Genomic DNA, 25,609 nt, shown 5'->3' with positions numbered 1-25,609 from the left:
AAAATGTTACAGCAAATACAATCATTCTTGTTGCAACTGAGGATCATGGAGATGGCCAACGTTGTGTAATTCTTGGGCAGATTACTTAATTTAATTGTGCCACACTTCTCTTACCTGACATTATTGTAAACACATACTAAGTGTTATATCAGTGCCTGGACATTTGCATTTTACAGCTAGTTAAACTCTGAAAAGTATTGTCAGACTGAAGATGCTATGGGCTGTTTACACATGTGGGTTTTCCTGCACAAACAAAAGTTGTTTTTCACTCATAAAAGGATATACTCCCATGAAGACTTTGGTCTCAGCAGATCTATTTATGGTATTGAGGTTCGTGGGAAATAGTCGTTCCAAAACGGAAATGCCCTGTGAGTTTTCCCGAACCTACAGACTTACATATTTAAGAGCATCCATAAACTTTTCTCAGAAGTTTACACCTGATGGACTGGCTTAAAACGTTTTCCATGGCGGGAAGGGAGTTTCTCCAAGCTGAACAATGTTTTTCCCCCAGAGGAAAAATAGATGCATTTCTATAAGTGAATCTGCACTTGCAATGCAGACATTAGCAGGCACATGCATATTTGTTCATGTGAAAATGGAATTCTCAAAGGTCTGCTAAAAATATGGATTTAAACCTCTGACATCACAGGGTTCAAGGCCTACTTATTTAAACTATAATGAAATCTCCTAAAACGTTAATCTGCATCAGTGCAAGATCATAAACCGTTGAATGCTCTTTTCTGACTTTCTTTAAGCATGTGGTCCACATTGGGGTTTTTCAATCTTTGTTTATTGATGTTCCAGAGCGAACAATGTGTACTACTGTACAAAGTATTTACAGTGACACAAATTACACAGCTTCCTATTATAAATTCAGTGTTTTTTATCTGTACATTTGCACCACAAGTTTGCAGTAGTTGGAAATGCAGGACTCTCGCAAGGCTTAACCTACAATTATGGCTTTGCTGCTCATGTTTGCATAAAACAGAAACTACAAACAGTGATTACAGCGGGTCAGGCTGATTACCCAGCATTACACAACAGAGGGGATGCTTTAGGCAACACAGTAATACACAGTATTTCAGATTAACAGAAGAAAGCAGCAACGCTCATGCAAATCTACGTTTGTTAATTTGTGGCGATACAAAAGAAGAGGACTAAATGTGGCCAGCAGTATCGCTCAGCATGAAACAGTCACAGCCTGCAATAAAAGTCCGAAGTAAAACTTGGTGTGTCCAAAAACACACTAAAGTATACTCCAGATTGAACTGTGTTTTATTACAGATCAATATCTTGGCCAAGGCGGGCGGGCATCATTCCTGGCAGCAGCCTGGAACTCAAGCAGAAGTGTGTTGGGGTTCATATTGGCTTTACAATTACTCTCCAAGATTATTTTTTTAAACGTGTGTACATTAAAGCTGCTTAATTAAATGCAAACCTATGTGAGCTTGTAGAGGGTCGCTGGGACTGTAAGAAAACAGTGAGGGTTAGAAAAATAGCCCACCCCAAGACCCTGAAAAGTAGGTGTAAAGTGCACCTATATTCCCCAGAGAGCACAGAAGTCGTGATAGGGGAATTCTGCAAGGAAGACCAACACCAGCAATGCAACCAAAGTGGATTTCCGGACGAGAGTACCTGTGGAACAAGGGGACCAAGTCCAAGAGTCGCGACAAAGTCGAGATTGGGCAGATGCCCAAGAAATGCCAGCTGAGGGTGCAAAGAAGCTGCCACCGGATGGTAGAAGCTGTGGTTTCTGCAAGAACGAAGAGGACTAGGAACTTCCCCTTTGGAGGATGGATGTCCCACGTCGTGAAGAAGCTTGCAGAGGTGTTCCCACGCAGAAAGACCGCAAACAAGCCTTGCTAGCTGCAAGGGTCGCGGTTAGGGTTTTTGGATGCTGCTGTGGCCCAGGAGGGACCAGGATGTCGCCACTTGGATGAGGAGACAGAGGGGGCGCCCAGCAAGTCAGGGAGCCCTCACATGAGCAGGCAGCACCCGCAGAAGTGCCAGAACAGGCACTATGAAGAGGAGTGAATGGGAGCTCACCCGAAGACACAAAAGGGAGTCCCACGACGCCGGAGGACAACTCAGGAGATCGTGCACTGCAGGTTAGAGTGTCAGGGACCCAGGCTTGGCTGTGCACAAAGGAAATCCTGGAAGAGTGCACAGGAGCCGGAGCAGCTGCAAATCACGTGGTACCCAACAATGCATCTAGCATGGGGAAGCAAGGACTTACCTCCACCAAACTTGGACTGAAGAGTCACTGGACTGTGGGAGTCACTTGGACAGAGTTGCTGAGTTCCAGGGACCACGCTCGTCGTGCTGAGAGGGTACCCAGAGGACCGGTGATGCAGTCTTTTGTTGCCTGCGGTTGCAGGGGGAAGATTCCGTCGACCCACAGGAGATTTCTTCAGAGCTCCTAGTGCAGAGAGGAGGCAGGCTACCCCCAGAGCATGCACCACCAGGAAAACAGTCGAGAAGGCGGCAGGATCAGCGATACAAGGTTGCAGTAGCCGTCTTTGCTACTTTGTTGCGGTTTTGCAGGCGTCCTGAGCAGTCAGCGGTCGATCCTTTGGCAGAAGGTGAAGAGAGAGATGCAGAGGAACTCTGATGAGCTCTTGCATTCGTTATCTAAAGAATTCCCCAAAGCAGAGACCATAAATAGCCAGAAAAGGAGGTTTGGCTACTTAGGAAGGAGGATAGGCTAGCAACACAGGCAAAGAGCCTATCAGAAGGAGTCTCTGACGTCACCTGCTGGCACTGGCCACTCAGAGCAGTCCAGTGTGCCAGCAGCACCTCTGTTTCCAAGATGGCAGAGGTCTGGAACACACTCGAGGAGCTCTGGGCACCTCCCCTGGGAGTTGCAGGTCAGGAGAGTGGTCACTCCCCTTTCCTTTGTCCAGTTTCGCGCCAGAGCAGGGCTGGGGGATCCCTGAACCGGTGTAGACTGGCTTATGCAGAGATGGGCACCATCTGTGCCCATCAAAGCATTTCCAGAGGCTGGGGGAGGCTACTCCTCCCCAGCCCTGACACCTTTTTCCAAAGGGAGAGGGTGTAACACCCTCTCTCTGAGGAAGTTCTTTGTTCTGCCTTCCTGGTCCAAGCCTGGCTGACCCCAGGAGGGCAGAAACCTGTCTGAGGGGTTGGCAGCAGCAGCAGCTGCAGTGAAATCCTGGGAAAGGTAGTTTGGCAGTACCCAGGTCTGTGCTAGAGACTCGGGATCATGGAATTGTCTCCCCAATGCCAGAATGGCAGTGGGATGACAATTCCATGATCTTAGACATGTTACATGGCCATGTTCGGAGTTACCATTGTGACGCTATACATAGGTAGTGACCTATGTGTAGTGCACACGTGTAATGGTGTCCCCGCACTCACAAAGTCCGGGGAATTTGCCCTGAACGATGTGGGGGCAACTTGGCTAGTGCCAGGGTGCCCACACACTAAGTAACTTAGCACCCAAACTTTACTAGGTAAAGGTTAGACATATAGGTGACTTATAAGTTACTTAAGTGCAGTGGTAAATGGCTGTGAAATAACGTGGACGTTATTTCACTCAGGCTGCAGTGACAGGCCTGTGTAAGAATTGTCAGAGCTCCCTATGGGTGGCAAAAGAAATGCTGCAGCCCATAGGGATCTCCTGGAACCCCAATACCCTGGGTACCTCAGTAACATATACTAGGGAATTATAAGGGTGTTCCAGTATGCCAATGTGAATTGGTGAAATTGGTCACTAGCCTATTAGTGACAATTTGGAAAGCAAAGAGAGAGCATAACCACTGAGGTTCTGGTTAGCAGAGCCTCAGTGAGACAGTTAGTCATCACACAGGGAACACATACAGGGCACACTTAAGAGCACTGGGGCCCTGGCTGGCAGGGACCCAGTGACACATACACTAAAACAACATATATACAGTGAAATATGGGGGTAACATGCCAGACAAGATGGTACTTCCTACACAACCCCCCCCCCCCCCCAAACGAAGGACAATAAGACTAGCCATGACCTGGTGAGTCTTCATTGTCTAAGTGGAAATATCTGGAGAGTCCATCTGCATTGGAGTGGGTACTCCCAGGTCTATGTTCCACTGTATAGTCCATTCCCTGTAGAGATATGGACCACCTCAACAATTTAGGGTTTTCACCTTCCATTTGTTTTAGCCAAAGTAGAGGTTTGTGGTCTGTTTGAACAATGAAGTGAGTGCCAAACAGGTATGGCCTCAACTTCTTCAGTGCCCAGACCACAGCAAAGGCCTCCCTCTCTATGGCAGACCAACGCTTTTCTCTAGGGGTCAACCTCATGCTGATAAAAGCAACAGGTTGATCCTGGCCCTCAGAATGGAGTTGTGACAAGACTGCCCCTACCCCTATTTCAGATGCATCAGTTTGAACAATGATTTTCTTGGAGTAACATGGGCTTTTTAGGACAGGTGCAGAGCACATGGCCTGTTTCAGCTCCTCTAAAGCTTTCTGACAGCTAGCTGTCCACAATACCTTTTTAGACATTTTCTTAGAAGTGAGGTCATTCAGAGGGGCTGCAATGGAGCTATAGTTCTTTATGAACCTCCTGTAATACCCAGTGAGGCCTAAGAAGGCTCTCACCTGGGTCTGAGTTGTAGGGGGAACCCAATATATGATAGTTTGGATTTTCCCCTGAAGTGGTGCAATCTGTTCTCCACCTACAAGATGTCCCAGATAAACCACTTTCCCCTGCCCTATCTGGCACTTTGAAGCCTTGATAGTGAGGCCTGCCTTTTGCAGGGCTTCCAAAACTTTCCATAGGTGGACCAGGTGATCATCCCAGGTGGAGCTAAAGACAGCTATATCATCTAGATATGCTGCACTAGAAGCCTCCAACCCTTGCAGGACTGCATTCACCAACCTCTGAAAAGTGGCAGGTGCATTTTTCAAATCAAAGGGCATTACTGTGAATTGGTAGTGCCCTCCAATAGTCGAAAATGCAGTTTTTGCTTTAGCATCCTCTGATAACTTGATCTGCCAATACCCTGCAGTCAAATCAAAGGTGCTTAGATACTTGGCAGATGCCAGTGTATCTATTAGCTCATCTGCCCTGGGTATAGGGTGAGCATCAGTTTTAGTTACCTGGTTGAGACCTCTGTAATCTACACAAAACCTCATCTCTCTTTTCCCATCTTTAGAGTGAGGCTTTGGTACAAGCACCACAGGAGAGGCCCATGGGCTTTCAGAGTGCTTAACCACTCCCAGTTCAAGCATTTTCTGAACCTCTTCTTTTATGCAGTCTCTGGCATGGTCAGGCTGCCTATAGATCTTACTTTTGACAGGCATGCTGTCTCCAGTATCTATAGTGAGCTCACACCAAGAAGTGGTGCCTGGCACAGTAGAGAAGAGTTCAGAAAACTGACCCAGGAGATTTATGCAGTGGTCTTTCTGCTCAGCAGTAAGACAATCTGCTAAAACTACACCTTCCACTAGAGCATCTTGTTCTGTGGAAGAGAAGAGATCAGGGAGAGGGTCACTCTCTTCTTCCTGCCCTTCATCTGTTGCCATGAGCAGGGTGAGATCAGCCCTGTCATAGTAGGGTTTTAGGCGATTGACATGGAGCACCCTAAGGGGACTCCTGGCAGTGCCCAAGTCAACCAAGTAGGTGACTTCTCCCTTCTTTTCAACAATAATGTGGGGTCCACTCCATTTGTCTTGGAGTGCTCTGGGGGCCACAGGCTCCAAGACCCACACCTTCTGTCCTGGTTGGTACTGAATCAGAACAGCCTTCTGGTCATGCCATTGCTTTTGGAGCTCTTGGCTGGCCTGAAGGTTTTTACTGGCCTTTTTCATATACTCAGCCATTCTGGATCTTAGGCCAAGCACATAGTCCACTATGTCTTGCTTAGGAGCTTTTAAAGGTGGTTCCCAACCCTCCTTTACAAGTGTTAGAGGACCTCTTACAGGGTGTCCAAATAGGAGTTCAAAGGGGCTGAAGCCCACTCCTTTTTGGGGCACCTCCCTGTAAGCAAAAAGGAGGCAAGGTAACAGGAAATCCCATCTCCTCCTGAGTTTTTCAGGGAGTCCCATTATCATTCCTTTGAGAGTTTTGTTAAACCTCTCAACCAGTCCATTTGTTTGTGGATGATAAGGTGTGGTGAATTTGTATGTTACACCACATTCCTTCCACATGGCCTTCAAGTATGCAGACATAAAGTTGCTACCCCTGTCTGATACCACCTCTTTTGGAAAACCCACCCTGGAAAAGATTCCCAGGAGGCCTTTTGCCACTGCAGGAGCTGTAGTGGTCCTTAGAGGAATTGCTTCAGGATATCTTGTGGCATGGTCCACTACCACCAAGATAGACCTATTGCCTGAAGCAGTAGGAGGGTCAAGGGGGCCAACTATGTCAACCCTTACCCTTTCAAAGGGAACACCAACCACAGGCAGTGGAATAAGGGGAGCCTTTGGGGTGACACCAGTCTTGCCACTGGCTTGACAGGTGACACAGGACATACAAAAATCTTTTGTGTCCTCTGACATCCTAGGCCAATGAAACAGGGGGACAAGCCTTTCCCATGTTTTCATTTGACCCAAATGTCCAGCCAAGGGAATGTCGTGGGCTAGAGTTAGGAGGAACTCTCTGTATTGCAGGGGAATGACCAATCTCCTGGCTGCTCCAGGTTTGGGGTCCCTTGCCTCTGTATACAAGAGGTTGTCCTCCCAGTAAACTCTGTGAGTCACTGACATCCCCATTTTGCTGTTTGACAGCTTGCTGTCTTAGACCCTCTAATGTGGGACAGCTTTGCTGTGCCACACTCAGCTCCTCCCTGGCAGGCCCCCCTCCACCCAAAAGCTCAGCAGTGTCTGCTTCCAGCTCCTCTGGTGAAGGTTCTGCACAGGGGTGAAATTGTTCTTCCTCAGAAGTAGAATCATCTGTAGAGGGAGGGATAGTACATAGGGATTTACCTTTACTAACACTAGCTTTAGGGAGCACTTGGTCCATTGTTCCAGGATCTATGTCACCCTCTCCTTTTTGCTTTTTGGCCTGAGCCCTGGTCAAAGCAAAAATATGCCCAGGAATGCCCAGCATTGCTGCATGAGCCTCCAACTCCACTTCTGCCCAAGCTGATGTCTCTAAATCGTTCCCTAGTAGACAGTCTACAGGTAAAACTGAGGCAACCACAACTTTCTTTGGACCAGTAACCCCTCCCCAGTTGAGAGTCACAACAGCCATGGGGTGGCTAAGAGTGCTGTTATGAGCAACAATCACTTGGTACTGGTGACCAAGTAGGTGTTGTTCAGGGTGTACCAGTTTCTCTATTACCATGGTAACACTGGCACCTGTGTCCCTGTAGGCCTGAACCTCAACACCATTTATTAGGGGAAGTTGCTTGTACTTATCCATATTAAGGGGACAAGCAACGAAGGTGGCCAAATCAATGGCACCTTCAGAGACTAACACAGCCTCTGTGGTCTCCCTAACAAGACCAACCCCAACTAAATTACCAAAAGTGAGCCCAGCTACTCCCTTGGATTGGTTATTAGTAGGTTTGCTCCCACCACCACTGCTATTACTAGGGGCACTAGGTGTAGCAGTAGGGGTTGTGGTAGTGGGAGGCTTGGTGCTTTTCTTTGGACAACTGGCATCAGTTGTCCAATGGCCAATGGCCTGTCACTGGGTCCCTGGCTGGCAGGGACCCAGTGACACATACACTAAAACAACATATATACAGTGAAATATGGGGGTAACATGCCAGGCAAGATGGTACTTTCCTACACATAGTCATTGGTGATTGCAAATTTTGCAACCTACCCAGGACAGGGAAGGCAGCATCAGAAGCCTTTGTTTGTATTTTGGAGAAGGCAGGAGTGACTGCTGAGGAAGTGCCTGACCCAAAATTCCTACTTCTTTCCATGGTCTTGACCTTTCAATACTCCATACAGGGCTGCATCCCTTCAAGGCTGGTTGGTCCTCCTGTCCCTCCTCTTTTCCTGGGCTCACAGTGTGAAACTATTTCGAGGTTGGGGTGATCTTTGAATATCAGACAATACGGACTACTTTCATTACAAATGTTGCAGGCATATATTGTTTTCAGATTTCACTATTTATTGTGGACTGGTTGCTGTCCTGACAACTTTGATGCTACAATCATTGCTGCATAGCAGGACGAGGATATTAGCTATCTACCTTTTTAGTGACAAACCTTGTTAAAAGCTAGGCTGGAAAGGTAGTGGTCAAACCCATAACCCATCTTGCACCTGTTCACAATGATGCATCACATACAAAACACTAGTGTGTGGCAGAACATGGAGAGGTGTTCAATCCCTCCTCCCTTTTCCCCTCAGCTGTATGCCCTCACTGATTCTACACGCAGGCCTATTAGGCACCACTCCCTTCTCCTCAGATGATGTCTCCTGACACACAGGAAAATATTTGTGACCCGACCCTTTATCCCCATACTGTGGTTAGATTTGCTTCAGTCCTTTAAGCTGTGTATCTGGCTTATGGATCCACACAGTGGAAAAACAGATGGGTGGAAAGAACTCTTCCCAACCTTCTGCTTGGGTGTAGTTCACAGGGAGGGACTAGTATGGAATCTACCTCAGACGTACCAGAGAATCTGTAGGATAGTTGGTGTTCAGAGTTTATGGCATGGTTCTCAGCCAACCAGCATACTCACACCTGGAATCAACAAACATTTGTAATGCAATAGGTCTCACATTTGCTTGAGTTAGATCTATTGGCATTGTAAATTTATAACCTGAGATTTCTTGCCACATAAATTGGTCAACCGTGCCTCATAATTTCATCTTTACCTGCCTCATAATTCCAGTGGCCCTGCATATAACTAATACACTTACATTTACCTTCTTCCTCTATCAGCAGCAAAAATGAAAATGTTGCCATTTAGCATCCTAATTTAAATCAGCCATGCTAATTCCAATAGAATACCACTTTCACCACCCCACCATCAGAGTTGCTGGCTGGCTAACGCAATTCCCCCAAAAAAGACACAAGACAGCCACAGAGGAGAAATAAACTAGCAGGGTCACCCAAACATATCAAGAGTGTTCCAACAGTCATAGTGTAATAGGGATGTTAATCTGGCCTGAATTATGGTCATAATTGTAATAAAGAGAGATTATTAAAACAATTACAATTATCGTATAAACCTTTATCAGAAATACACTTTCGGCGGGACAAATGTGAAGCATTTACCAATGACATCCAGTGATTTTTGAAAGGCAAGCCCACAAATGAGTGAAAGTGATGGGCACGGTTAATGCTTCCACATGCGACTAATGACTTAAACCTGGCAGCTTTATACACTGTTTCTCTCTAAAAATGAGAGAACTGTCCTTATCGCCCTCCGTCAACAAACATCATTTCACTACACGAGAAGTTGTACTTGCTTGAGATACTGAGAAAAATTATGCAAGGAGGACACCTGTCAAAGCCTACCTAAACGTTTTCTCGTAATATTGCTTAAAACATTCATGGGATAATTTACAATCACAGCGTGCATTCCGGTAATTTAAAACCATCCTGAACCAGCAAAATCCTTTGCTTTAGTGTATAAGCATTTCATATTAGATAATTGAGGAGCAGAGATTAGAGGTAATAAGTCATAAATGGTGACAACTCATGACAGCTACGAAGAGGCTTACTGATGAACATAATCCAGCACAGCCGGAATATTCATTAACTGGCTATGCAGTGCAACATTAGCTCTTGCAACCATGAGTTATTTATCACACATACACATTTGCTAGATAAAGGGCACTCTTACTAACCCAGGAGCTATGTAAACAATCTCAAATAAAAAGTCACAGCTAGTTGAAATTGACATACTCACCCCATTCTTACAACAGCAGATCCCACAGCTACATGTGCTGTGTTGTAGGACCTCTTGCCGATGTGTAGAGTGTACTCTTTTGGAATCTGTCGACAAGTCCCCCTCCCTGTGCCGTGACCCATCTATTCTCAGTCACCCACTGCCTTCTGCTTTGTCAGTGACCACCCGTGTGAGAAGGTCTTGCCGTGTTCACACTCCTACTGTTCTCTGCACCAAACTCACTGCATTCCGCAGTGGAGTTCTTGAGTTAAACTCCGTGTCCAGAACTCAGTTAGCCTTTGTATATGCATGTCTCGCTATGTACAATGTAACTGCAGCTGGTGGGCTCTTCATAGCTCTTCTCATCTCTAATCTGACAGAAAGGATACCAGAGATGCTTGCCCTCTAGAATTTCATCTGGTCCATCTGTTCTCATCACCGGAGCGGGCCAGGAAGCATCCAGAAAGGCTGGTGGTTCCAGTGAGAAGTTAGATGATAGTGGTTGTTAGTTGGCTGATGGTGGTGGTGTCCTCAACTGCAACGTCTCATGAGCTCTTCTCTATATTCTGGTCTGCAACATTTCAGTGAACCTCAAGCAACTCCTCTGTGACGCCAACCACACCATTAGACATCCTTTTTCCTTTTTTGCTGCCATGAAAGGCAGGTGTAAATCATGTAAATGGTAGGTATTGTATAGTGAACAAAGTATAAACTAAGTATGAAAATGAAACCCTAATACACAATCTTGTTTTTTTTTTCCACATCATGTTTGCTGTCCTGGCCTTGCCACTTTGTAACTCTGTACCTATTGGTTGTAGCTATTACCAACCTCAAGGGACTTATTTTATTGATATCAAAAGGATAAACAACTATGCGTGACTTTCCATAATTTAGCCTGTGATACGCAAAGTATACAGTGATTTTTTTACCTTGTCAGAATCACTTTTAGGTCGAGCGCACAAGCACTCCGACGGGTTGTAATCTATCTGTGGGCTTTTAACCAAGCCTACCGCATGCCCATCACTATCACTCCGTTCCTGGGCTTGCCTTTCAAAATCCGTTATCATCATTGGTAAATGCGTTATGTTTGTCCCTCCTTGGGGTGGTTTTGTTATCGCCTTGGCTATCGACCGTGTTACATGGATAATTGCACGATTGCCGATACGTTTGACTGCGAGCAAACTTCTTTTTCCTTTTGTGTGTCTCCTTCGCGCTCACGGCGGCAATGGCACTTTGAATTGGCTTGCTTATGTCAACTGTTTTTCTTTTCATTTTCAATTTATGTGGCAACAAAAGTCCAGTTAGGAATTTACAACGCTAATAGCTCTAACTCGAGCAAACGCGAGACCCATTGCATTGCAAATGCTTGTTATATAAAGTCAATCAAATCATACAGGTTGTAGTCATGTTGTTACATAGTCATCGATTCCTAAAGCAAACCAATAATGTAACCATTAACATTAACAAAATGGGTGAAACCAGAGATGGTGACATTGATGGAATAAAGCCACCAACTGCGATGGCTGTTGGGCAGAGAAGTACAGCTCCATTTTGGGCGCCTGCCTTGAGGCCTACAAACAGCTTCTCAGTCTTTAGTCAGGGTTTGAACTCTTCCCCTTACACATTTTCTGCCACCACCATCCTCATAACAGATGGGTGTATGTCCAAGGGACTCATCAGTTAATCATCGCACTCAGTGCTTCGAAAGATGTTAGATGACACTGCTTCTGGACCTTCATACCCTTCTTCTCTGGGTCTCTGTGCACTCTAATTGGGATACATTTCTCTTATCCCCAAATTCCAAAACTTATTCTCAGGCTTCTAAAGATACTCCGGCTTTTTATGCATTTCCAAGGGTTCTGTTATTGCATGTGCACGACTTTCAAAACGTTATATGCTTTTCTTAGATTTTGTTTTTACAACATGTCTTGCTGTCTTTATGCACAATCGCGTCCACTGGCACTAAACTGATCTAATTTGCACACCTTTCTGGCTGGCGCCCTTCCACATTGTGAAACAGCTTGGATACTTTCTTCACCTTGCGCAAAGAGTATTCAGGTGTGTGCAGCATTATGCAGTGTAAGTGAAGAAAGGATGGAAAGCTTTATGTGTGCAGGAAAGGGATCTGGGTTAAAGCATGATTAACTGGAGTATATGTATATACATTAACCTTAGGTTGAGTGCCAGGCCTTGTTGAGAGCTGCGTGACCAGCGTAGTGTAAAAGGCAGCTCAGCTGACCAATGGATGAAGAGATTTGACCCTCATGTGCATACATTCAATACAATACAATACATTTGTATTGTTTTCTTTTTACTTATTTGTTATATATTCTTCGATGTTTTGCCATAAGTACATTTCCTGGCCCAGATCCTTCTTATGTTCCATGGAGAAAGCTCCATTCTACTCAGTTGAATGTTTTTAGAGGCAAGAGTGAGCGTGACCTACTGGTCTTTGGCGTTCCTGTCCTCCGACAAGGCATAACACCTACGATTCGAAGATGCAACAGGTGCTCAACACACTGAGAATAAAGATTTACACAAAACACAAATCAGAGAGGAACTTATAAACTACAAATGGACTAAGCCTAATTTATAGTTCTCAAAACTATCCTCTTCCTCTGGTGAGGAGGAGATGGTAGCATTCACTCCTCAATCAGATCCCAGTGATATACATCCAATGCATAAAGGATGCAGTACATGTAACTGAAAGATATTAGGCTGTATCGGGACTCTAAGACTGAAGCGGGCAAGGTGGCACTCAGCATCCTTTGTGAAGTCACACAACTCGATACTTTAGACCCAGTAGAGATGCTTTCTCTTGTCATCCTTCTGAGTTTGCTGAAAACGTACGTATCTTTTTGCACTGTGCTTGTTCTCTTTAATGATTTCAGTGTCTGTCACATTCTCCATCGCTACATTGTACTAATGTTTAGAATCCTAACCGTCTTGGTGGGCCTGGACGTTAAACAATTTACAGTTAGTGTTGCCTATCCCCTGACACCCTAGATCCGGCTTGTCCATAGATAGATGTAGCCCTTAGAGTTCCAGATACAGTCACCAGAACTAGAGACAAAAATGCAGCTCAGACTCCCAGAACTAGATTCAAAACTTCAGGTATTGCTCCCAGAACTAAACAGGATACTTCAGGTGTGGCCTCCATAATTGGACACAGTATTCCATGTGTGGTATTCAGAGCTAGGCACAGTACTCTAGGTGTAGCACTCTGTATGATACTCCATGTGTGGTCGATAGTTAATCTTGATACTTCAGACACATGGCCTCTAGAACTAGACACAGTACCCCAAGTAGGGTCTTTGGAGTGCTGCGCAGTACTCTAGATGGAGTCTCTAGCATTCCCTGTGATGCTCCAGGTGTGGTTGATAGTTAATCATGATATTTCTGACATAGTCTCTAGAATTAGTATTATAGGTGTGGTCTTTAGAATTGGGCACAGTACTCCAAGCGTGGTCTTTGGAGTGCGGCATAATCCTCCAGCTGTAGTCTCCAGCATTCCGTATGATGCTCCAGGTGTGGTCGATAGTTAATTATGATACTTCTGCCCTGGCATCTAGAATTAGACGCAGTACGCCAGGTGTGGTCTTTAAAATTAGACACAGCATTATAGGCATGGTCTTCTAGAATTGGACACAGTACTCTAGATGCGGCCTCCAGCAATCAGCATGACGTTGCAGGTGTAGTTGATAATTAATCATGATACTCAAGGGGTGGCCTCTAAGATTAGACTTGATACCCAAGGTGTGGCCTTCAGAACTCAGCACTATTTTCCACAAGAGGCCTCTCTTGAAATATGTTCTTGTCCAGCATTTCTTTTGTTCTGTTTATGGATCTGTCACACTGTTAATCATTTTGACGTACAGGCCCCAAGGTTCGTTTTTCTGTGAAGATCTCATCTTCTGTCATGGACTTTCCCCTGACGTTTCTCTTTCTTAAGTGTTTCTAAAACGTGATAGAACTATAAACAGATAAAATAAAGGGTTAAAATGAATCCATTTTTGTATTGTGCTGCGTTGCTTTCTTCCGTATCTTAACACCCTCCCCTCTCCTAACCAATCCAGTGGTAGCAACTTTAAACCGCTCTGAGAAGTTTCATATGTTTTGCTGTGAGTACTGTATAGACTATATTTGTTCATCCTTGGCAGTCCTAATGGCTCACTGCATCTTATTTTACGAGCCCTTTGAGTTACCATGTGCTCTCACTTTTATTATGACTGTGTCGTTGCTCTAATTGAAAGCACAAGACTGAGTGGGTTTATTACGACCATTGGTAGTTAATATATAAATTATGTTATTGATATTTGGTCAAATTAAGTGCTCTTTCTCTTGGGTCTTACTATGCCTATTTTATTTAGTGTTGCTCGATGTATAAATCATAATAATTTATAATAATATTATTGTGGAATTCTTATGCGATTCCTTTTTAGAAATGCAGTTTTTTACAGTGGTATTTTAATTGTAGACTTTGTTCTGATACAGCGTTTCTACTATCGCCTTTTAGGATAATACCATTTACTCTAACTACAGCACTTTATTTATGTTGACTATTGATGTGTGAGGCTTTAATTATAATTATGTTTTTTATCTTAATTTTATTCTGTAAATTCTATGAAACGTTTCTCCAAAATGAATCAATATAACTATGACATTTTGTTTATCTAGAACAATTGAACCAGTGACGTTTTGTGAGTTCAGTGGCACATTTAGTTGCACAGAAAGCAGTAGCAGTGCTTCCTAACCTCCGCATGTGTTTCTTTTCTACGTTTAGGATCCTCGGAGCCTGTGAGCGTGGGCTGCGGTGTGGGCCCTGTGCACGTGATCCTGGAGCCCGGACGCCCGCTAGTGCTGGACTGCCAACTGGGGCCTGCGGATCAGCCTGCCAATATCAGCTGGTGGAAGGATGGGCAGCAGATCCCAGAGCAGACATATGTGCAGACTTTAGCCAATGGGTCCCTCTCCATCTCCCAGGCACCCTTTGACCCTGGACAAGTGGAGCTGAGCGACGACAGTGAGGGGAGCTACTCCTGCGTTCGACAGAGCGCTGTTGGCACAGTGATCAGCCGTGGTGTCGTCGTTAGACTATCAAGTATGTCCTACTTTTTGTTGAGTACGGATGCCAGGCCTGATTGGATGAGTGTACAACTGCATGCATGTAGTAGTACTGGAGTAGCAGAGATCTGCTTAAGTAATGTGGGTCTATCATTGATTTATGAGTGTTGGGTCACAAGGCATAGCATTCTATACCATCAGCTGAAATGGGGATCCCTTACATTGTCGTGATTGCCCGGAAAATAATAAGTTATGGCTACAGCTTACTAGGTCTCCAGCTTTAAAAACCGTGGCTGTTCACTTGCAAGATTTGAAGCGAGCCTCCTGATTGGTTGCTGGAGTTTTGAAAACTGCAAATTTAGTTTGAACTAGGTTATGAGTGGGAACCTTCACCTTAATTTACAAATCTATAGTTCGCTGTTATTCTCAATGTATTTACTTTTTTACCATACTGCAAGATATTTATTTTCTATTTAAATTACACTTGAGACGTTTCCTTTCTTCCTCTTCCCTTGCATTCCTGGATTTGTTAGTCAGTTCCTCATGAGTGATGGGGTTAATTACTCATGGGTATGTTAGCCAGGTGTTAAGGCTGGTACAGTTTGGGACTACATGCACCCATTGACGTGCTTTTGAGATTTCTGACTGTCCCAGTGCAATCCTACGCAGAGGTGGAGTCCAGTCTTCAAATTGATCTGCCCATCTCTGTCATACCAAACATTTACACATTCGTGCATCTGCGACCTGTGGGCTGAAAAGGGATGGGCCCTGGGGGTGTGGAAGGATGAAGGGCACTGGATCCCACTGAAGTTACAGCTTTCAAAAACAGGCTCGGTTTGGTATGTTGAAGAACTGGTATGACCTTGCAGCTGGGTTGGTCCAAGTTGAGGGACCGTCCCACCCTGGTCTTCCACTCTTCCACAGAGCAGAGTCTATTTTCAGTTTTCTTTGTCACTTAATTCAGCACAAATCTCGATCTTACGAGCATGTGTTTGGTTGTAGGTGTGTAGTAATGATTACTGATTTGGATGTGTGCAGCTAAAGGGCTTAACCAGTTCGGGGTGTGCCTTTTGGGGGGTTGGTATGTTTTGTTGTGTCCTCCAGTGATATATTTTTTTGTGAAGAGTGGAGAGTTATTGTGAGAGCACAGGGTAAAATTGTATGCTAGCTCTGACCTGCGATGGTTGCATATGCGTTGTTCTGACTAAAGTGTTCTCGTGTGGGCTTTAATTGTATTTTTATTATTATGGTTGGTACTGTTGTAAACTCCTTGATAACTAACTTTATGAAATACCTGACCTGTGTTGGATTTCTGCTCCATGGTATGCCTACTGTGTTCTGTTGGATAGATGACTGCGAACATTCGACCTCTGTGCTTCGAAACTGATAGTTTCACAATGTCTGCCGTCAAACCATTCGTTGTGTGAGTCCAGTTTCTGTTTGTTCTCATGCATTTATTATAGCTGGGCACAGGACCCAGCATATGACAAGAGAAAGACACCCCAGGCCACATTCTGGGAAGGTAAGACGAGAGTAAAGCCACATGCTGGGCAGGAAAGAAGAGCAACCACTGTATATTATAGAGATTCTGAGAGTCATAATTTTCAAATGTGAAGCACCAAATTTAATTGTAGCAGTAGACAGAACCAGAATCTAGCGAGAAAATGGAGCACTGGTATGTGATGTAGCACCTGGAAGTAACTTTTCCATTATGGCTGTTTGAGGGGTGGGCCTTATGGGGTCTCTGCAAATTGAGTGGTTACCAAGAATAAACATGAAAATATGCTTTTTAAAGAGATGTTTTAATGGATAACAGTATTGTAGGGTTGCCAGCGCCTTTTATACATGATGGCAAACAATACAAAAACAAAATTTGAGCCTTCTTAGAGGAGACCTTAGTTGAATTTTTTATTTAGAAGCACTGAAACTAATAAAACACCAAATTACCGGGCAACCTAGGATGAGAGTTCTTGAGTTCTGGAAGCCCAGGCCACACAAGGCCATGCTAGTGCTACCATTTAGCCTTCTGCACTCCAATAGGGATCACTGACATAACATATGAGAACCAACAATATTCTGCAACAAAATGCTGTGCTAAAAAAAAAAACAATTACAAAAATATTATTTTTCTAACCTTATAGTGGTAAGGACAAAAATATCGAAAAAAATATAGTTTCACCCTAATATCATTCAAAAACATATAGAAATATTGTTTTGTAAATATATATATAGTTTAAAATAGTAAATCCTAAATATCATATTATATAACGTTAATATAATGTAAATTAAATGTAAATATTTGATTCTATATATACATTTATACTCATATAAACACATGCATATGTGTGTGTTTATATACACACACATATATATTATATACATGCACTGTAACTATTATTAAAAACATATCTTTGACATTATAATACATTTTTTTCAATTACTTCTATAAAAAGAAGTGTGTATATATATATATATATATATATAACAGAAGAGAGAACTCTGGGTAGTTCCCAAGATTAGGTGGAGAGCAGCTCCAGTAAGGAGCCCACTGCGACGCTCTAGATTTGCTCACCTCAAATATCTGTTTTTCTAGCAAAGTTTTTAAGCATATGATTGAAACAGTGCCATCTACTCTGAGCTAGAAAGCGGCAGTCTTTTGCCATTTGTACAGCAAAATCTTAAAGCATAGGATTGACACAGTGTCATCCTTCATGAGCTGTAAAATGACAAAAGCCTTTCACCAAACCATGCACAGTATTATAGCTTTGGACTTGCAAAATACCATCCAAGCCAACCTGGAATGAGCAAAAACAATCCCTGGCATGTGTTTTGATGTCATTGCATCTCTTCAGAGAGCTTTGTTCAGACACAAGGGAGCACCCATTATAAGTCAAAACAACACCCTTTCAGGGTTAGAGTGACACATAAATTATGCAAAACTGAAGAGAGAACTCTGGATAGTTCTAAGTTTAGGGTAGGAAGCAGCTCCAATAAGAAGCACCCTGAAACACCACCACCATTCTAGATTTGCTTACCTCAAATGTCTGTTTTTCTAGCAAAGTTTTTAAGCATAGGATTGACACAGTGCCATCCACGCTGAGCTAGAAAGTGACATAGAAAGTGACAGTCTTTTGCCATTTGTACAGCAAAATCTTTAAGTATAGGATTGACCCATTGTCATCCTTGCTGAGATGTAAAATGACAAGGTCCATTTTCCAGATATATTTATTTAGACAATATTAAGAAAAGTATTGGAGTCTGGGAATAATAGACAAAATATTCCCACTCCAGTTTATGCAGCACTAGTGAAAGTGTAGGCTTTCAAAGAGGTAAAATTTACTATTTCCACTCCAGTCTGCGCAACAGTAGGGAAAGCATTAGACTTCGGAGGGGTTACATTTACTACTCTGACTCCAGTCTGAGCAATAGTAGGGAAAGCGTTGGACTTCAGAGAGATTACATTTACTATTTCCTCTCCAGTGTGTGCAACAGTAGGGAAAGTGTTGGGCTTTGGAGGAGTTAAATGTACTATTCCCACTCCTGACTGCGATTCAGTAAGGAAAGTATTAGACTTCAGAAGGGTTAAATGTACTATTCCCACTCCAGCCTGAGGGAAAGTACTTCACTTCAAACACAACATTTTTGAATAACCCAATATTTTACAATAAATATAAAACTGTTAATATTAACTATATTAATTAACCAAAACATATTGTATATATAAAAATAAAAAATATTTAAACACTTTACCTGATTATTAAACACTTCAATAATTATTAATGGGCCTATTTCCTGGTTGCAATGTTCAATCACATGCTTACAACAGGAATTGTCCCAGCAACCTGGAGAGGTTCAGTAATCCACCCCATATACAAGGGAGGGAAGGCTGCTTTGCCAAGCAATTACAGATGAAACTCCCTCTTTGGCGTCGACCTCAAGTATTTTTCATCTAGTGTGCTACAACACTTAGAGACGTGGATTGCAGATAACAACATACTGCCCTTAAATCAATGCGGCTTCAACAGAGTTTATTATCCCTTCCTTCTGAAATGATTTGCAGTGGTTGCTGCTGGCAGGGGGGTGACGCTCCTCCCCCCAAACGGAGGAGCCGCACCTGGTACGTTTATGTAGTCTTCCAAAAAATTGTGGATGACATTATGCAACCACAGATCTTACTGTCCTGGTAACTGCAGCACCTTACTGCGCTCCATCATTTCATTGCTCTTAAGGTTATGTGACATTAAATATGTCATCCCTGAGAGTCCCGATGAAATCACATATCATGACACACCCCTTACATAATTGATTGTAAATCCAACATTTTAGTCTGTTGCCATCTATTCCTGTAAGGCCTAATAAGCATTTTTCTGAAGCATTGCTACATTTCGTTACCATTCTTAATGCACCATGCTCAAGAAGTTGAGGGAACAACTACAACTAGGCACACTTTCTCCCTGACTAAATCAGGTGCACCTTGAGGCTTTACTTCTGCAAAGTCCTTCTGTACTGATAAACACAATTCCTGTCTCTGCTTTATTATTTGCCAGAAATTGCATTATGTTCACGAATAAATTTGTTCACATCAGAACAAACATTGCCAATGAACACATTCAAGCACATAATGTTATTAACCATTTACTTTCCCTTTTCGTTTACAGACTCGACTTCAGCACATATGCTCCGATCTCAAGTAGCATTTTGTCTACTATCATCGGAGCAGACCCTCTGGTTCTCGTTTAGACTTTGGTCCGGCCATCTAGCCCTGACTTTTCTTTTAACAAAAGAACTATGTTATTCAACATCTCTCTTACATGTGGCAGTGGTCCTAGAAGCTTGGAAATCTGTTGTAACACATCCACTTTTAAAAGAAAAAACCCAAGCTGGACCTCTCTGATCATAATACATTTTGCCTGATCTCATAAGTACCATATTGGTCAAAGCGGTTAGATGATTTTTGTATTTAGTCAGTTCCAGCATTATATTGAATCTCACGACCTTCTGGAGTCCTTCTAGTGTGGCATTCAACCTGGCAGGAACATTGAACGTGTGGGCGTGTCTGTAGTGGACATCTGTCAGCTAGTAGATAATAATCCAACCATAGATTAGGCCCTTGCAGACTTGTTGGCTGTTTGATTCCATCAATCATTCTATTCTTATTTCTCGACTACAGGAAATAGGAATTTCACCCATTACTCTTTCCTGGTTCTCCTCTTATCTTTCTAATCGGACCGGATTGGTAGCAATTCTTCCCTACGAAAAAAAGCTCAGAGCACTCAACTGTCGTGCCCCACAGCGTTACACATTTTCACGGTTGCCTTTTGAAATCTATATGTGCCCTTTGGTCCAATTGCTATCTAAATTGATGGTCACATATCCCAAGTATGCAGATGACACCCAGTTGATCTTTGGCTTCGAACAACACTCCTCTTCCTCCCTAGTTCTGCCTCATGCTCTCCGTTTGGTCTGTTGGTGGTTTGCCAAGAACTTTCTCAGATTGAACCCTTCCAAGACAGAACTACTGGTATTTCCAGAAGGGACATCAGGTTATAATGTCCTCAAATAGCCATCCGTTATGTGGCCCCCACAAGAAATTCTTTCTACGATACACAGTCTCGGGTCACTCTAAATTGTTTTTTGGTCCACCCATGAAGAAGATTGCCAGTGCTTGCTTTTACCACCTGAAAACTGTCTGCAGCATTGTAGCTTTTTCTTTTAAATAGCTATCACAATAAAACAGTAATAACTGCTCTGATCGAGAAACTCTCCCAAAATAAACTTCAGTCTATATAGAAGTGAAAGTTACATTGCGTTACTAAATATTAGTTGCTTGAAAATATGAGTACTGATTGCAGGAATTCAATCCTATTAATTGCCTGCGCAAAGACAATGCAATATCTCCAGCTTGTTCAAAACACTGCAGCACTGCTAGTGTGTAACACATCAAAGTTCTGCCATATTTCATAAGGCACCTACATTGAATTCCCATAGTCAACAGATGATTTTCAAGGCTATCATTATTGTCCTTTTGGGCTCTCTATTTTCAGGCTTCTGGCTTCCACTTCGCCTTGTCACTTCGCCTCTTTCACCTTAAATCTAAATGATCTGTCCCTTCTATGCATTCCCAGTATTAAAACAGAGTTGGCTATCACTCTTTTTCTGTGACCACAGCACACCTGTAAACTCCCTCCCATTGTCCCTATCCATTGACTCATCCTTAGCACGCTTTAGACAACTGCAAAGTCTTACTTGTTTCCTAGGTAACTGCCTGGCCCGACTATGTATATTTAGCTCCCGTGCATCATTAGCATCATGAAACTTCATTATACGTGCACTGTATAAATTGATTTAACGTACCATAATTTCCAGCCCATCACAATCCTGTTGCCAAGACAGGAGAGAATGTTGAAAAGTGATGCTAGATTCACAGGCTCATTTTAATTGCTTGTATTTCTTTCCTTTGTACCAGTTTGGGTCATTACCACCCATTGAGGTCCTGGGAGTGGATAAAACACCCCAACAGTGGTGGCATTGGTCTACTGGTGGTGATGTTTCTCATCAAAAGGGCCTTAGGGCCTTGTTTTGTCTTCCCTCGTCAGCTTGAAAGATGTTGTCTTGGACTGATTTGTTTGCTGTCTATATGTTATGTGTGTTTGTAAGGTGCACAACTCTCTCAAGAGGGTGTCCTGGTGCTAAAGCAGGAGATGTATGGGCCGACTCGTGGTCAGGGCTAGGTGAAGAGCCAGATCGTCAGTTTCTTATAGAATTCAAGAACTGAGCAGGTTTTAGGATCGAGGTAGGAGAAGGCTCGACCTCTCGATCTGGTTCTCTGTATATTGGGGACTGGGTACCAATAGGAGTCCGGCTGAGCAAGGTGTCTGGTTGTTTTGTGGACGTTTAGGTTGTTGTGGTGTGTGGGGCCAATGTTGTGTATTGTCTTATGTGTGTATCTGACAGTTCTGCAAACATTGCTGGTGAGTCATTTGAATAACTTCTTGAGCATCATCTCCATGTGTGGGGAAGCAGGAAATGGAGACTGCATTCCCTTGGTCGGTCATGGTGGTTGGTTGTCGATTATTATTTTGAGGTTCTTTACGCGGGTTGCCATGAGAGGTGTCTGCTTTGAGCTTGGGGCAGTTGGTTTTCATCCATCTGGGGATTTTACTCATACAGGTGGAGAAAGAGTCCAGGTGTTTGTCATAGAGTCATAAAAGTCATAAAGAAGACTGTCAACAAGCAACTTACCAACTTCCTTGAAGACAACAGCCTACTCGACCCCTCTAAGTCCGGATTCCGAGCCAATTACAGCACAGAAACCGCCCTCATCTCAGTCACAGACGACATCAGAACCCTGATGGACAATGGAGAAACAGTCGCCCTCATCCTCCTCGACCTCTCGGCTGCCTTGGCACCGCACCGACCCCCTCAGACCACGCACGCAACCTCGGCTTCATCTTGGACCCACTTCTCACCATGACCAAACAAGTCAACGCCCTATCATCCTCCTGCTTCCTCACCCTCCGCATGCTCCGAAAGATCTTCCGTTGGATCCCCGCCGACACCAGAAAGACCGTGACCCACGCCCTCGTCACGAGCCGCCTGGACTACGGCAACACCCTATACGCAGGAACCACTGCTAAACTCCAGAAACGTCTGCAACAAATTCAAAGCGCCTCCGCCCGCCTCATCCTCAACATACCCCGCAACAGCCACATCTCCGCCCACCTGAGACACCTGCACTGGCTTCCCGTCAACAAAAGGATCACCTTCCGACTCCTCACCCACGCACACAAAGCCCTCCACAACAAGGGACCCAAATACCTCAACCGCCGCCTCAGCTTCTACACACCCACCCGTCCTCTTCGCTCCGCCAACCTCGCTCTCGCCGCCGTTCCTCGCATCCGCCGCACCACGGCGGGTGGGAGTTCCTTCTCCTACCTGGCGGCCAAGACATGGAACTCCCTCCCCACCATCCTCAGGACCACCCAGGACCACTCCGCTTTCCGGAGACTACTCAAGACCTGGCTCTTCGAGCAGCAGTAACCCCTTCCCCCTAGCGCCTTGAAACCCGCACGGGTGAGTAGCGCATTTTATAAATATTTATGATTTGATTTGATTTGTCGTCTTGTTGAAGAAGGAGAGTATTAGCTGGATGTCACCAGCATAGAATATGATGTTGATTCCGTGGGTGCAGATGATGCTGGTGAGTGAGGTCATGTAGGAGTTGAAGAGAATGGGGCTGAGTGAGGATGTTTGTGGAACTCTCTAGATAAGGTTGGTGCTTTGGAAGGTGAGGTGGGCTAGACAGACCGACTGGATCCAATAATATTCTAAGTATGAATTCAAATACCAGTCAGACATGGATTCTGTTTCTAGGAATAAGGGAAAAAAACATTTAAATCTCGAAGTATGAAATCAAAAATAGTCTGACCTGGAGACTGCTAAAACTAATAAAAGTTTAATCTGCTGGAAAACATCCCCAAAACAACACTTCTTATAGCATTTCAGTGGCAGAGAATCAGGTCCTAAGCATGGTGTGATATTTCCCCAGGGGTTATACACCTTATGTTGCATTAATAAAATGTAAGTAGTTCTCAGAATTTTCATTAGGTAAAACAAGCTCACTCTAGAAACTCTCCCAAAATAAACAAGTGAAGCCTTCAGCCTATATAGAAGTGGAAGTGACATCGCATTACTAAATAATAGCTGCTTGAAAATATGAGTAAAATACAGTTCTGCTAGCAAAGACAGCAAACTTGAAACATTATATGCATCTTTTTTCGCAACAGGCAGGTTTTCTTTGGAGCTAGTAAATTGTTACAGTGAAAAATAAACACCACCACAGAACAGGACAGATTTTGTCTGTTAATGAAGAAAGGAAAAACATTGTATACATGAACGCAGTGAATGGTGCAACTTTTAAAAGCCACGTTGTCAGTACAGTCAGGCTAAGGCCCAATAGATAGTTTGTGACCTACTCACGCTAATTTAGAAAGACAATTTTATTAATTCTTATTTCGCATTCTCAGTAGTCCGATTCTCCTCCATTAGATTGCCCATAATTCAAGGGATCTTGTAATCTTCCTATAAACGCCCATCTCAAATGTCCTTATTACAGATGACTTGTGGTGCATTAAGTTGCCTGTAATAAAGAAATGATCCAACTGCTCAACTGTAATAGTGTATTACAGTTGAGATCCGACAACACAGTGTCTGCTGCCAAAGTCAACAGCAAAGGTGTAAAGCAGGTAATGGAGCACAGTTGCAGCCTCATTTTAAACAAGGGAAGGGGAACTTCTAGTGTGTTTTTGAAAAATGAAAAGCAGAAAGTAGATATTTATGGCAACCTGTTTATTTTTGTCCATGTTCTAGGTCAGTGCTTTCCAAACTTTACAGAACCATGACCCAGTTTTTAGAACAGCAAATTTACGTGACCCACCTAGTTTTAAAAGACATTAATCGGGCAATTTTTTAATGCAATAGAAGACATGCTTTCAAAATGCTATGAATTACCAAAATAACATAATCTTTACAATTTTCTTAATGTCTCTCCAGCAGCAATTGTCTGTAAATGTCATGCCTTGTTCTCGCCCTTTGATATGTCTTTTTCTATCTGTGGGCAAGATAATGTTCTGCACATAAATGTGGCAGATAGTGAACTACATTGAAGCTTGAATACGTTTCAGAGTGGAGTCCTAGTCTGTGGCATCTGTTTGCTAAAACCATAAGGCTGCTGAGTGTGGGGTAAGGCCTTGTGTTCATTTATGTGTTAACATTAGTTCCAGTGGCACATTTTGGACTATTTGTTGCACTTTTATGTAGCACAAATACTGCCCAAAGGACGATGGAACACTTTACATGAGCATGAGATTACATTACATAAGGTCAGATACATTTTATTTTTTGCACAAGAGATTACATGATTTTCCCAGAGCCAACGCTGGAATTCAATCCTGGTTCCCCAGATCTAAAGTTGGCAGCTCTGGCCGATAAGCCATATCCATATTTCTTACCTTATGTGTAAAAGTCATACACAAGTGGGATGATTTTGCATGATCATACATAGTGAGCACATTTACTGTTGAAATGGCTTTGTGAATTAAAGAAAACAGCAGCAAAGAATACTAGAAGTTTCACCTGGAGTCTTACTTCGGAATACTTGCAAGGGTGTGTTTTAAAACTGGACTTAGTAACAAAGTTCAGCACCTTTTCACCAGTGGTCCTAGAACCATTTTCAGAGTGGATGTCCTGCCATCAGTGTCACATCATTGAAGTCATAGTGACTGTGAAAAATCCTAGCTTCACACAAAGTGTAATGTACTCACCAGGACAGTGGTAACTAGTGTGCATTTTGGAACACACTCGCAAATATATTAGTAAAGCATTGTGCGGTGGTGCACTTCAGTTACAGACAGCACATTTTTAATTGAAATGGCCACTAAATTTGCACAGACTTACGGTTTCACTAATAAAACTATATAGCACACAAATGATAATACGTGGAAATCTGGTTTCATTGAGTATCTTTTGCACATCATCAAGTAAAACTGTCTTGATTTGTTTTGATCCTATAAAGATCTTTGTGTCCATCATACTTCAGGATAACAAAAAAGCGCTTCATTTTTGCTTGTTTGACTGCTGACATACTCTGAATTATATGTTAAGTTCATTTAAAGAAGTCTAACTTTTGATATGTGTTATGACAAAATGACATCCCATAGCCATTGCTTTCTCACTCCCAGCAACTC

At 43.4% G+C, this 25,609-nt stretch overlaps 1 protein-coding gene across 1 annotated transcript in view; it reads left to right on the top strand.

Moving 5' to 3' along the window:
• Positions 1-25,609, top strand: part of IGDCC4 (immunoglobulin superfamily DCC subclass member 4) — a 468,431-nt gene that overhangs the window by 106,473 nt on the left and 336,349 nt on the right. The window contains exon 2 of the mRNA XM_069222840.1: positions 14,584-14,901. Coding sequence (XP_069078941.1) covers positions 14,584-14,901 — 318 coding nt within the window. The remainder of the gene's footprint in view (positions 1-14,583; positions 14,902-25,609) is intronic.

This window comes from Pleurodeles waltl, chromosome 3_1, assembly GCF_031143425.1.
Source record: "Pleurodeles waltl isolate 20211129_DDA chromosome 3_1, aPleWal1.hap1.20221129, whole genome shotgun sequence".
Lineage (NCBI taxonomy): Eukaryota > Metazoa > Chordata > Amphibia > Caudata > Salamandridae > Pleurodeles > Pleurodeles waltl.
The sequence above is the reverse complement of the archived record's forward strand: the minus strand, read 5'-3'. Positions and strand labels throughout refer to the sequence as shown.